The following is a 13,708-nucleotide window of genomic DNA, read 5'->3' as shown; positions in this document are numbered from 1 at the left end:
TAAAGATGTGAGAATTGTATAGACTAGCGGGGAAGACAAATCCCAATGATAGGCAATCACAATATATTTAACGAAGGCAACAGACCACCATCTCCTCTTGTATGAAGTGAGGCTGCAGCCTCCTAACAGTTCTCCCTGCTCCTTGTCTCCCCTTCCAAGACTCATTGCCACCAAAACACTGTTTGGATCATCCTTTTATCCCCTTGAAAAACTGTCTATGCTTCTTTGTTGTCTAAGCCTTATCTCTCACTACCCTCCTAGAGGAACCTTGTGCTCCAGCAATGCTGGTCCTCCAGTAGACATCCCATCAGTCAGCGTGCCTTTCTTCATACCTCTATTTGGAATGCCTTCCTCCCCTCCCCAATCTCTACCTACCTTCTAGGATTCAAACACCACCTGCTTCTGCTCTTCCTCCTCCTGTTCTGCTCAGCCCAGCTGGAAATGACCTCTGCCTCTTCTGAGATTCTACAGTTTCTTCTTTACAGAAATACATGGCAATATTCTGGCATTAGAGTTATTTGTGTGGATATCTTATCTGCCCTACTAGACTGTGAATTTCATTCAGCACTGTATCCCTGGTCCCTAGCACAAGACTCTGATATTTATTGAATGAAGGACAAATGAAGATAGAAGGGCATTATGGACTTGGAACTGAATCATAGGAAGCCAAAGGAATTTATTGGTGAGGAAAGGGGAATCTCATATTTCCTAAAGAATTCTTATTAGGTTGGTCAGCTTTCTGACATGAAAGTGTAAAGAGGGTCTGACTCTTTCATATTTCCTTTAAAAGAATAAGTAATGAATTTATCTTCTATTATCTGCAATATTTTTTAAAAGCAAAGATGTAGGAGCCTCTAGTTTTATTCTCAACAGTTTAACTCTGGCTTAAATTGTCCTCAAAGGAAAGGGCAAGCTATCCCTTACGAGAAAATACCAGACCAAATATATTTTTAATCATGTGTAAATATCATCTCTCCAACTAAACTATATGCTTCTCAAGGACAAGAATGGATTCTGAATTTTCTTTATAAATGCACTGGGGTGCACATGTGTGCACATGCACACACACACACACACTCAAGTGCACATGCACACAGCCTATGACAGTGCTGAGGAAAAGGGTGAGTGTACTCAATACTTAACTGGCTGAGTGTACTCAATACTTAACTGGCTGGTGCCCTCTGGGACCATCACAGTGGAACTCTGTAAAATCAGGACAGCAAGGGACAATTTGATATCAAATCTCCTCTTACCAAACCCACTTCTGATGACTATGAAGGCAACTGTCATTTCCTGATGGCACAATTCACCAGCTATAATTTGCAGCCTGGTTAGGTGAGTGCTCTGCCCTGCAGGCAGAGAGGATGGGTTTGCTCCCATGCTGTGGCCTGAGGGGATCAGTTGGAGCAGATCGGCTTGTACTCTCTGCACCAAAGGATGAAGGCACCAAAGGGAAACACACAGCAGAAGAGATTTTGATTAAACTTGTTTCTTCGACATTCAGTCTGGAAAGATGCATTCCCCTGTGATGACAGAAAAAAACTCAAGTAAGCTATAGGAAATCAAAGTCTCCCCCTATTTCTTATCCACTTTGAGCAATCTTTCCAAAGTTGTAGGAATTACCCACTGATGTGTACATCTGCCTATTGTTCTTCCTTTGGAAATGACCCAACAGAAGAGAGGTGGGATCTATATGTTTTGATCCAAAGCCATATTGAGCATCAGAGACACCACCCTGTAGATACCATCAAATGTGATTGCTTTAACTGTGACTAGCAGAATTGGGGTATGTGAGTGTGTTGGAGTTGGGGTGCTCTGTTTATCATGGAGTTACAGTCAAATGTACACATTCATTGGCCTCTCTGGCCACAGAAAGGAAATGAGGCAATATAACTTTCCAGCTACCCAACAACTGGACAGGCCCATGGGAAATATTCCCAAAACCATTGCCTCCTTCACCAGAAAACACACACACGTACGCACACACACACAAACACACATACACATACACGAAGCAGTCTCCCAGCTAAATCTATCTGGGTAATTACAGCCTTATCTAGGAATCTTTAGCTTGCCTCTCTGAATATACTACTGTCAATATTGGAAGTAGGAATGGGTACAAAATATGTAGGAATATGCCTGTGCTCTTGGAAATAAACTTTAAAATGTTTAGGACAAAGAACACCAGTAACTTAGCTGAAAAGGTGTTTGGGTGGGTGGACTAGGAAACCAGATTTAGCCACAGGTCACTGCAAAAGTTCATTGGGAATTCTGACCCTTGTACCACTATGCATGGATACCATGCTCAATTGGTATCTGATCTTGTTATCTTGCTCTGATGAGTGGATGCAACCACTGATCTTACCTTTATATGAGATCTTCCCTTAAAACAAGGGGCTGTGTGACTGAAGGAAACTGCCCCCAAGTTGCAAAGTCCATGTGGAACCTGCATCCACAGCATCTAAGATCAGCTTTCCTAGAAGAATGATAAAGAGTGAGCTTGCCAAGGGTTGAGGAATCCCTTTAGAAATCAGGAAAGGGAAACCAATGAGGCAAAGTTGCTGGTGCCTCATGTGAAACAGAGAGGAAGTGCCTGCATAATCCAGGTTGTTGGGGCCACAGTTCCCCTGATAAGAAAGGCATGCAGCAGCTTCCCTCTGTCTACTGCCTGCAAACTCCTGCCTCCTCTACCTTGGGAGAATAATGGCTGGACATTGGGCCGGGTGCGGTGGCTCACGCCTGTAATACCAGCACTTTGGGAGGCTGAGGCAGGGGGATCACATGAGGCCAGGAGTTCAATACCAGTCTGGCCAATATGGCGAAAACACGTCTCTACTAAAAATACAAAAATTAGCCAGATGTGGTGGTACTTGTTTGTAATCCCAGCTACTCGGGGAGGCTAGGGCTTGAGAATTGCTTGAACCCGGGAGGCGGAGGTTGCAGTGAGCCGAGATCACGCCACTGCACTCCAGCCTGGGTGACGGAGCAAGACTGTCTCAAAAAAAAAATTAATTAATTTTTTTTAAAAGGCTGGATATTATTGTTTTCCTCCCCTGGAAGGAAGACCAAACAGACAAAGTTGGGGCTAAAGTGGGTATTTGAGCCTTCCCATGCTCTGTTCTTGCCAGCAGCCTGCTTCTCGTAGCCACAGAGCCCCACAGCAGGCAGAACATGGGCAGTCTTTGCAGAGGGAAGGATTTTGCTATTAACCCCAGAAACAAACAGCACTCTTCAGTCTTTCTTTGATAATGAATCCTTAGCTGCATAGTAGCAATGTGCCAACCATTTTGGCTGAAATCCATTTAAACAAAGGAGACACCCAATTTTAAGGCTTGGCATATCTGTGATGTCAATAACCTACTTGATTCATTCTATTCACATATGTGACTGTTTTAACTGATAGTGTATACGTGTGTGCACACACACACGCCCATGTATATGCAGAACTGAACTTTAGGTGGCATTATGTATAGGCTCAAGTTCAAGTCTGTCCTATAAAATACAGTCCAACCACTTTTCCCAAGCCTTCCAAAGGCTGGTATAGTTATTAAAATTTGAGCAACTACCCAGGCTGAGTTCTTTAGAATATAATGGATTAATACTGAATTACTATGCCACTTTGTGTACTTGTTGGGGGAGGGAGTAGTACAGCCAGTCTCTACCATTGTGTCCAGGCTGAATCCTGCTCATTTTGGGTAAAAAGAATATAATTGTTTAACATTTTAAAAGGCAAATAAAAGTGCTTAAATATTTTGTAATTTGGAACTTGAAAAGAAAACAGTAATGGGTTTCCAAGTGCATGTCTTTACTTTTAATGAAGTGTTTATTTTTCATGGTTCTACTGGCAATAAAAGAACAGCTCCACATCAAAAGCCTTCAGGGAAGCAGTTTTCATTTGGAGGACAGTGAGATTGCCAATAATTCTGATTTTTTTTTTTTGGAAAAGTAAACTCCCTAGACTATATTTCTAGATATAGGTTATAGCCTATTATCCCTTTTTTGTCTCTTACTCATGTAGACAAATTACAAAACATTATGTACTATACTCTAAAAAGATTTTTAAAATTTAAGTGACATCAAGATCAGGGGGCTCCAGAATGTTTTAATGAACATGTTTCCATTATCCTCTGTGCCTGTTCATTTTGTTGGAAGAATGATTCATTCATTTCAAATTTGGCAACTTAAACAGCAGCAAATTATAATTTTCCCATCATAACGCAAAGTCAGTATATTGGCTTCTCAGCCTTTGAGGGCCCTTTTGTACCTTCTTTTGCTTTGACAACAGCACCCTCTGCTGGGCTTTGTAATCCATCACATCTAATGGGATCGACCCAAATTGCAAACGGAGGCCTCCCTGCAACATTGCACACAGCAGGACATGATTCATAAATCAGTGTTCCACCCTGGTGATTCATTACCAGATATATTTTTTCTGTAAAACAGCACAGCTCAAGGAAGTCATCAAGAATTCAGAAGCTGCAAAAAAATACCTTCGTTTGATTAATCATCTCTCTGACCTTTTTCTTCTTATTGAACAAGGTTAATAATACTTGTTATCACTCAAAGTTAAACAGTATTAGCTGCCAAGTGATTTTTATTTTGCAAAGGCCTGTTATCACTGCTGAGAGGCTTCAAAGCTGGGATTGGTTACATTCCTCAGGTATGACCCCGAGGGACATCTGACCAACGCAACGTTTCCCACTGGAGAGGTCAGCAGCTTCCACAGTGACCTGGAGAAGCTGACAAAAGTGGAGCTAGATACTTCCAACCGCGAAAATGTCCTCATGTCAACCAACTTGACGGCAACTAGTACCATATATATTTTAAAACAAGGTAAGATTGTTTCCAATGACATCTGTCTATAACAGCCCCTATCTCAACATCCACCCTGAAACCTGTGTACACCATTCGTAAACAGAATACACCTCTAGCTGAGAAGATGTACTCTTCCCGTTTTCCAGCTATGGAAGCTGAAACACAGACAAAATTCACACCTTTTACAAGTTCTCATATCAACTTTGGGCCCATCTCTGTAGGAGTCATGAGGTTCAATCCCTGCCAAGTCTGCTCTGCTATCAACTCATTTCCCAACACCCAGCTGTTTGCAAAGCTCTTTCAGGGTCTGGCTAGGTTATATTAAATAACTGGAGCCTGGGCTCTAGCTGAGCTTAGCATTCTAGATCAATGCCAACATGGGTGAAGAAAAAGGAAAATCTTAGGATACAGACCAAGCAAGAATATAAGTGAAATGAGAGAATTAAAAACTCATTCTATTTGAAGACAGAAAAGTAAGGAAGAACAGAAGAAGAAAGGAAGGAAGGGAGATAGGATTTGGAAGGAATGTCTTAGAAGCTAGAGAAGTGCACAAAGAGAAATTTCTTTCTCTCTGCCCTGTCATTAAGTCCTCATTCTGTTGTTAGGTGGTGAGGCCAGACACTCTAAGAGGAATAGTCCCAACTTTTGTTAGTGGTATTTTGTGGAGTAAGCAACTGTGATGGTGGCCCCAGGTGGTAAGGTGCTAAGCTGAACTTCATACTCTTCTCATTCTAGCTCCCAGCATGTCAAACTGAGGAGGCTGATCCAACAAGTCAGTGAGGGAGGGAATTCTTTAAAAATGAAAAAAGAAAAAAAAAACAAAAACAGCCTGCAGTGTTAGACAAGAGTCTTTTATCCAAGAAACAGATACTCCAGCTGTGAAAATAACAAGACACAAATGGATAGGGAACACGTTTGCCTGTCAGAGCGGTAGTCTAGCCCAGAAGGCAGTTAGACCACAGCACCCCACCTGCTTATCCCTTCCCAAACATGCCTCCTAAAACTAAACCTGTCTCTTTTCTGCTTCCTGCTCTTCCCTTCCTTCCCCCTCTTCCTCCTTTGCTCTTCTGTCTACAGAAAATACTCAGAGTACCTATCGGGTGAGTCCAGATGGTTCCCTGCGTGTCACTTTTGCCAGCGGAATGGAGATCAACCTCAGCTCAGAGCCCCACATCCTGGCAGGGGCAGTCAACCCTACCCTGGGCAAATGCAACATCTCATTGCCCGGAGAGCACAGTGCAAACCTCATCGAGTGGCGGCAGAGGAAGGAGCAAAACAAAGGCAACGTTTCAGCTTTTGAAAGGAGGCTGAGGGTAAGGCTTGACTTTATACAAGATATAGAACTTTTATAGTTTTTTTTTAACTGCAGAGCCTCCCTAAACTGAAGTCCCATTTCTCCAAAGCTTTTCTAGGTGACTGACTGGCTTATATGATATACTAATTCAAAAGAGGGTGCTAATGGCCGATAATGGTTCAGTATCCTTAAATGAGTATTCTAATAGGAGCTTTCTTTGTCATTAGCCAGCTAAAGTGCTCTAATAGTAGCAATTTCAGGCACCAAGAAAGTCTGGCTGAAGAAATGTGTTTAGTCAAAGGAGGCCCTCCAGCACCCCTCCCAGCATGCCCTGGAGATGCTTATCAGGCTCACTGAGTTGACCGAGGTCCCTGCTTTTCAGGTAGCTCTTTGGAAATACCTCGCAGGTACACACAAAAGGATGTGAGACAAAAGGCAACATTTGGGCAAAGGCAAGTTAAAAGGAAAAATCAGTGAATTATAGCATTGCCATGAATACATATCCAGGGCCAGAGGGATAAAGGACTGGTACTGAGATTGGGCTGAGGTTCTCAGAGTTGCCTTGAGGAAGTTATAGATTAGGGAGTTTTAAAGTCCTTACCAAGCACAGTTCACCAGAGTTAACCAAGAGACCTCAGTCAGCTTTTCTGCAGCACACAAAGCCTACAATCGCCATAGCACTCTGTCTACCTGTCTCCTCTTGAACATTAACCAGTGTTAGGATGATGTGGCCAACTTTCTACATGTAGTAACATTCAATATCTGCCCTAGAGCAACTGCCAGCCTGTGGGAAATAATCACTCACTATTGAGGCCAGATCTGTTTTCAGCACCTGTGTCACGCCTGACATACCGGGAAGGTTTATGGTATATATAAAGTTTCGGTGCCGCAAAAGGAATAGCACTCGAATATAAAATTTTCTTTTTAATTCTCAGCAAGGCAAGTTACTTCTATAGAAGGGTGCCCCCTTACAGATGGAGCAATTGTGAGCACACACTTGGACAAGGGAGGGGAAGGGGTTCTTATCCCTGACGCACGTGCTGCTGTGTCATTCCCCTATTGACTAGGGTTAGACCACACAGACTAAACTAATTCCGATTGGATAATTTAAAGAGAATGACGGGGTGAGTGTTTTGGGGGGAGTCAGGGCAGAGCAGGTAGCAGGTAATGTGAATGAATTAGGGTGGAGCAGGTGATCGGAATGAGTTAGAGTGGAGCAGGTAATCGGAATGAGACGGTGGAGTAGGTAATTGAAAAAGGTTGCTTTAGGAGGAAGTTATGTTTAAAAGTAGAAGGCAAAGAATTGAACATACTGACATATTCATTCTTTGAAAAGAAATTTAGAACTTATATCTAACATTTACATTTTCTTTGCTCACAGTAAAAATTTGGTAACCTTAAGGTTGTGGAAGTACAACCACCAACCACCCACCCAATTCCAGAGACAGGCAGTCAAACCAGTCATATGGCTTGATATGAACAAAATAATTTACAGCAGTGCTCACTTTTCTTTTTCCTTTTCTTTTCTTTTCTTTTTTTCTTTTTTTTTTTTTTTTTTTTTTTGATACGGAGTCTGGCTCTGTCTCCCAGGCTGGAGTGCGGTGGCGCAATCTTGGCTCACTGCAAGCTCCACCTCCCAGGTTTACACCATTCTCCTGCCTCAGCCTCCCGAGTAGCTGGGACTACAGGCGCCTGCCATCACGCCCAGCTAATTTCTTTTTGTATTTTTAGTAGAGACAGGGTTTCACCATGTTAGCCAGGATGGTCTCGATCTCCTGACCTCATGATCCACCCACCTTGGCCTCCCAAAGTGCTGGGATTACAGGCATGAACCACCGCGCCCGGCCAGTGCTCACTTTTCAATCAGTTCTATTGGTGATACACAGTCACAGACTTTAGTGGGTGGTTATTTTTGTTTGGTTTTGTTTGTTTGTTTGTAAAAGCTACTGAAGTTTTTTATGTGCACAAGTCAATTTTTATGTTTCGATTCTATTGACAAGTTTCTAATGGAATGTTTGCCAGATATGCCACTGAATGGAGAAGTGAAACCAATCCAAATAGTCAAACCTCTGCGTGGGTAGCAGTAAAGATTTCTATCGGAATTCTTTGAGAAATAGGACCTCCTGGGTAGAACCCTGGATGGGGAAGTTAGAGAATCTGGCCTTGATACCCTATTTTACAAATGGTTTAAGAAATGCCTTCAATTTTTTTTCACCTGCAAAATAAAAGTGTACTACTAGAGAAAGTAAGAATTATTTACATGTGGCTTATCGACCTCACGGACTCATCACAGAAAAATTGTATTGAATACGTGATTTCTTAGTGCCTCTCCCAACTTATAGCCTCAATAAAACTTTCTGAACCAAATCATATACTATGTGACTTTGGGATTTTTCATTCTTTAGGATAACTCATCCTGTATTATGTGACCTTGGAAGTTTCCATTTTCTAGAACAACCCATCCTGTTTTCTGTCCTCCATATGCACAGATAATGGAGAGAAAATATAAACTGTAATTTACACCCCATATCCCAAATTGTTCTTAATCCTGAGAAGCTAATGGTCATAAAACATTTGGGAACTCATTAGTGTTAAGAAGTAAAGTGTTTAGTTAGTACTAATTATAATGTGACCCATTTCCGATCCTGTGGCAGAGTTGAGCAGATTTGTGGACTGGATTATAAGGGCAACAAATTCAAGGACTTCTTCTCTCTATCACTTCTAGGCTACTCCCTGAGGTCCTATGACTGAAAAACAAGGCCCCTTATTGGTCAGGTGGTGTTACCATGCATGCCCCTAGAAGTCTAATAACAATAACAATCATTTACGTATGTTTCATGCCTCAGAGTGAACAAAATGGTTTCATAGCCAGGATTTTATTTGATCACCACAGCCGTCAACTGTTACTTTCAATTTACAGATAAGGAGACCAAGGCCCAGATAGGTTAAGTGATTTGCCCAAAGTCAACCAGCTATTAAGGATCAGAGCCAGGGCTGAAATGCAGGTCCTCACCTAGCATGGCACTCTTTCTACTGCATCACACTGTGCTGCCTTGTTCCTTAAAATAATTAATCTATAAATCATTGCCTCACTCAGTGGAGCTACCTTGGAAGGGCCTGACTCCTCATTTCAATGCTGACAAAAAGAGACAAATAATCGACTCTAATGTACTGGCAAGTGTGGGAGGCACAGGACAACTGGCTGGCTTCCAGGCAGGAAAAGCATGAAGCAGGCAAAAAGAGGAAGGAGGTTGCTTAACTGGTTAATTTTTACCTGCTCTCCCCATTCCTAGTGATTTTTTGTTTACGCCGGTGCCTTGATTTCCCCAGATTTGGCATTTCTAATTTAATGAAATGAATATGCTCCCAAAAGGGACATGTGAATCCAATTTTGACAAAGTAAATTCTCTTTCCCCACTGACGTTATTATTTCCGAGATGGTGTTCCTTCATTTCCGGTAGCTTTTCAAGGGACAAGCTAATGACAATTTTCTCTCTTCCTGGACCAAAATATGCAATGACCCATTTGTAAGCATACAAAGAATAAGCTTCTCTGATGCTCTCAAGTTCCTCAATGCCTTGGACTGAATCATTTATTTCTTCTAGTGAAGCTGTCATTTCAGAGTGAGGGCAGGTGGAACTATCAGAGCTGTTGAGACAGAATTTCCAGTCATACAACATAGAAACCCCTTCTGTACTGTGGGAAATGGGGCTCCCTTTTGAAAACCCACACAAAAGTGTGATTGTAATTTGCAAGTGTGCAAGCCATAAAGCATTAATTGTTCAACGACAAAATGACAGGTTCATTTAAAGGCCCATTTGGTAAGATGATAGATGTCAAATGTTCCCAAAAGCTGCTGATCACACCTCCCCCAGACCTTTTAGCTGGAAAGAAAAAAAAGTCAGAAAAGGATAGACCTATCTTTGGAGAATAATCAGTGATTTTTTTTTCATACAAAGTCAGGATCCCTTTCAAGGTGAGGGAGGCAAACGCTTGGGAAACATGATACCCTGCTCAGCCTGAGCAGGCAAGGGATTTGTTACCTCTGAGCCATCCTTCACCAGCTCCATTAAGTGAAATAGGTCACATTAACATCCTGAAATTTCATTTATTTAAAAAATCCATTTCCCCCCAACCTGAGTTGTGTTTGACTCATCTTCCTTCCTTGCAAAGCACTTTTGCATCTAGTCAGTGTATCTGCTCATCTGCTGCATCAATCTGTCCCCATAAATACATTTTCCTGGACAATAGAGAAATTAGAGTGCAGATAACAATAGAGGCAATTGTAAAAGAATTGGACATTCACCAAAAGCATACTGGTTTAGGAACTACATCCAGTTTGTACCTTGCTATGTCCGTGGATAATAATGCTGTCATATGAGATTTATCCCAGCTTTGGATCCCAGAGCTGTTTATAAGATTTTGTAGACTGAGCTGTAAGGTTATAGCAAAATCCCTGAACTGCAGCCTCCTTTATTAAAAGAAAAATAATGGAGGGGGCTTAGTACTTTATGACAAAAATTATAAAATCAAGTAGGATTATTATGTGTTTACAAGTGAAATGAAGCAAGGACTTATCTAAAACTCTCACAATTTACTTTTTCCTCTACTCAAAGATAACTGAGAATAGGATAGGTTGGTTTTTAAATGAAACATATGTGTTCAGATGTGAGCTGAGAAGGAGAAACAAGCTCAGTTGAACACAGGGTCTCAGGCTGATAAATGATGGGGAATTGGTGGGGGCAGCCAAGAAGGCTCTGGCCTCTCCCTCTATTCTCAGAAATTGCCTTGGTCCTCAGCTACAGGGTGCTCAGAGTTGGATTTTCATTCACTTAACACTATTTTAACTTCCTTCTCCTCAGGTTTGGTGGAAGCATTTATTTTGTGAAAATTTAGATAGGGAGCCTGACTGGAGATAGATTAATCAGATTCATCTATTTAAAAATATATCTGCAGTTTTCAGTCAAGTAACAGTGCTTTTCCCCCTAAGGAGCCCCCTGGAGACAGGAGATTTCCCATGTCAAGGCTACTGGGCAGTATTGATTTTTGGGGTCCAGGAATTCTTGGGGCTTCCAAATCATAGAACCTGCTATATTTGGTTGTGTTTTTCTTTTTGTTTTTGTTTTTCATCTCCCAGACTGGAATGCAGTGGTACGATCTTGGCTCACTGCAGCCTCTAACTCCTGGGCTCGAGCGAATCTCCCACCTCAGTCTCCTGAGTAACTGGGACTCCAGGTGCATGGCACCATGCTAGGCTAATTTTTGGGGTTTTTTGTTTGTCTGTTTGTTTGTTTTTGTTTTTTCTGTGTTTTTTGTTTTTGTTTGTTTTTTATTTTTGTGTGTTTTTTTGTTTTTGTTTTTGTTTTGTTTTGTTTTGTTTTTTGTGAAGACGGGGTCTTGCCATGTTGCCCAGACTGTTCTTGAACTCCTGTACTCAAGCTATCCGCCCACCTCAGCCTCCTAAAGTGCTGGGACTTCAGGCATGAGTCACCGCACCTGGCCTATTTTTGTTAACCTCGGATCAACCTTACTAAGATAACTAGAAAGAAAGAATTATTTCATATACCATTTCACCTATATATGAGCATTAATGATGTGGTATAAAAAATTTAAATATCTGTTGTATGGTTACACAGATGAATTGGTCAACAGCAAAGTATTCAAGCAAGGGCAAATTAGCTTAGAGAGAAAAAGGTCCAAGGTAAATAACATAGCCAAAGTTGAGTGAGAAAAATGAGTATGATTTTGAGGAAGAACTGGTATGCCCATAATTTTGCACTTTTCTCATCTATAAAAAGAGGGACATGGATGGTGCAATCTATTATTAGTGGTAGTATTAACCATAACAACAGCAATTAGCGTTCCTTGAAGCCTTACCATGTATACTGCCACATATTAACTCATTTACTGTTTATAACACCTTATCAGATGGGTTTATCATTATCATTCCCATTTTACAGATGAAGAAACTGAGGCACAGAGAGGTCACACAGCTAGTAAGCAGAGATCACAGGATTTGAACTCAGGCAGTCTGGCTCAAAAGACCATTTCCTAAGATCCTTTCTGGTGATAAGGTTCTATATGTTGGCAAAGTAAAGGGAGTGTCTTGGTAGTTAAAAAATTACATTATTGAATCAAATTCTTCAAAAGAATTAGAAACAACTAGTTGTATGTGATTGTAAGTTACAGTGGGTAGTTGGGTAAGAGTGAACAGAAGGGTTCCTTCTAACTCAAGCAGTTTTGTATCAAACATTATGATGATGTCATGTAAACTTTTCTTTTCTAGAAATCTACCATTATGTAAACAAACAATTGAAAATCCTGCATAAATGTCATACAATGATTCTTGTTAAATATGAAATAATTTTTAAAGAATAAAATGTCTAGAGAAATTATACATTTATTCCATCTATTTTAAAAAGTAAGTTTAGTCATCTTTCAAAAAGAAAGAAAAAAATGGGAATTCCAGGTGAAATATTAGAGGCTGATGCTAATACTGAATATATGCCCTGTTCATTGGTAGACATCTCTGTGAAATAAAAGTAGGCTTAAGTAAGCTTTTGATTGTCTACCAAGAGATACCAATAAAAAAAAATCTGTGGAATTAATGTAGTGATTGATCTCTAAAAATCAAATACGAATTACCTTAAAACTAGTGAGAGTAAAGTAGCATGTGGTACTTTTTAAGATCAACTGTGACTTTTCTTTTTTTTTTTTGAGACAGAGTCTCACTCTGTCAACCAGGCTGGAGTGCCGTGGTGCAATCTAGACTCACAGCAAGTTCCGCCTCTCGGGTTCGTGCCATTCTCCTGCCTCAGCCTCCCGAGTAGCTGGGACTTCAGGCGCCCGCCACCATGCCCGGCTAATTTTTTGTATTTTTGGTAGAGACAGGGTTTCACCACATTAGCCAGGATGATCTCGATCTCCTGACCTTGTGATCCACCTGCCTCGGCCTCCCAAAGTACTGGGATTACAGGCGTGAGCCACCGCACCTGGCCCCAACTGTGACTTTTCTATCCATTCTCACAACTTCATAAAAATTAAATGCAGGAGGCCAGGCACGGTGGCTCATGCCTGTAATCCCAGAACTTTGGGAGGCCAAGGCGGGCGGATCACTGGGTCACTTCAAGACCAGCCTAGCCAACATGGTGAAACCCCGTCTCTACTAAAAATACAAAAATCAACCGGGCATGGTGGCGGGTGCCTGTAATCCCAGCTACTTGGGAGGCTGAGGCAGGAGAATCCCTTGAACCCAGGAGGCAGAGGTTGCGGTGAACCAAGATCGCACCATTGCACTCCAGCCTGGGCGACAGAGCGAGACTCCTTCTCAAAAACAAAAATTAAATGCAGGCTCTTCCAAACTCTGACATGGCTATTTGGCCCATCTCACTTATTTACCTTCCAAGTTCTTCAGCAAAAATTAAACAAGTAACACAGTTGTCTAGTGAGTTAAAATGCTAGACAGTGTCCTTGAAAATTCAGCCTTCTCCTTAAGGAGGGGAGAAAATCAACTGCAGTGATCATAGCTCAGAGTTCAGCACATTCACAGGTGTGGGTGTGTGAGTGTGTAGTCGGTTGAACCATAGCAAATTGCCCTTT

The 13,708-nt window shown here is 41.5% G+C and overlaps 1 protein-coding gene across 4 annotated transcripts in view; it reads left to right on the top strand.

Moving 5' to 3' along the window:
* Window positions 1-13,708, top strand: part of TENM1 (teneurin transmembrane protein 1) — an 845,979-nt gene that overhangs the window by 811,659 nt on the left and 20,612 nt on the right. For all 4 annotated transcript variants that reach the window (XM_015443786.4, XM_065538348.2, XM_065538349.2 and 1 more), the window contains 2 exons: window positions 4,661-4,833; window positions 5,893-6,128. In XM_015443786.4, the coding sequence (XP_015299272.2) occupies window positions 4,661-4,833; window positions 5,893-6,128 (409 nt within the window). The remainder of the gene's footprint in view (window positions 1-4,660; window positions 4,834-5,892; window positions 6,129-13,708) is intronic.

Source organism: Macaca fascicularis, chromosome X (assembly GCF_037993035.2).
Source record: "Macaca fascicularis isolate 582-1 chromosome X, T2T-MFA8v1.1".
NCBI classification, from domain to species: Eukaryota; Metazoa; Chordata; class Mammalia; order Primates; family Cercopithecidae; genus Macaca; species Macaca fascicularis.
The sequence above is the reverse complement of the archived record's forward strand: the minus strand, read 5'-3'. Positions and strand labels throughout refer to the sequence as shown.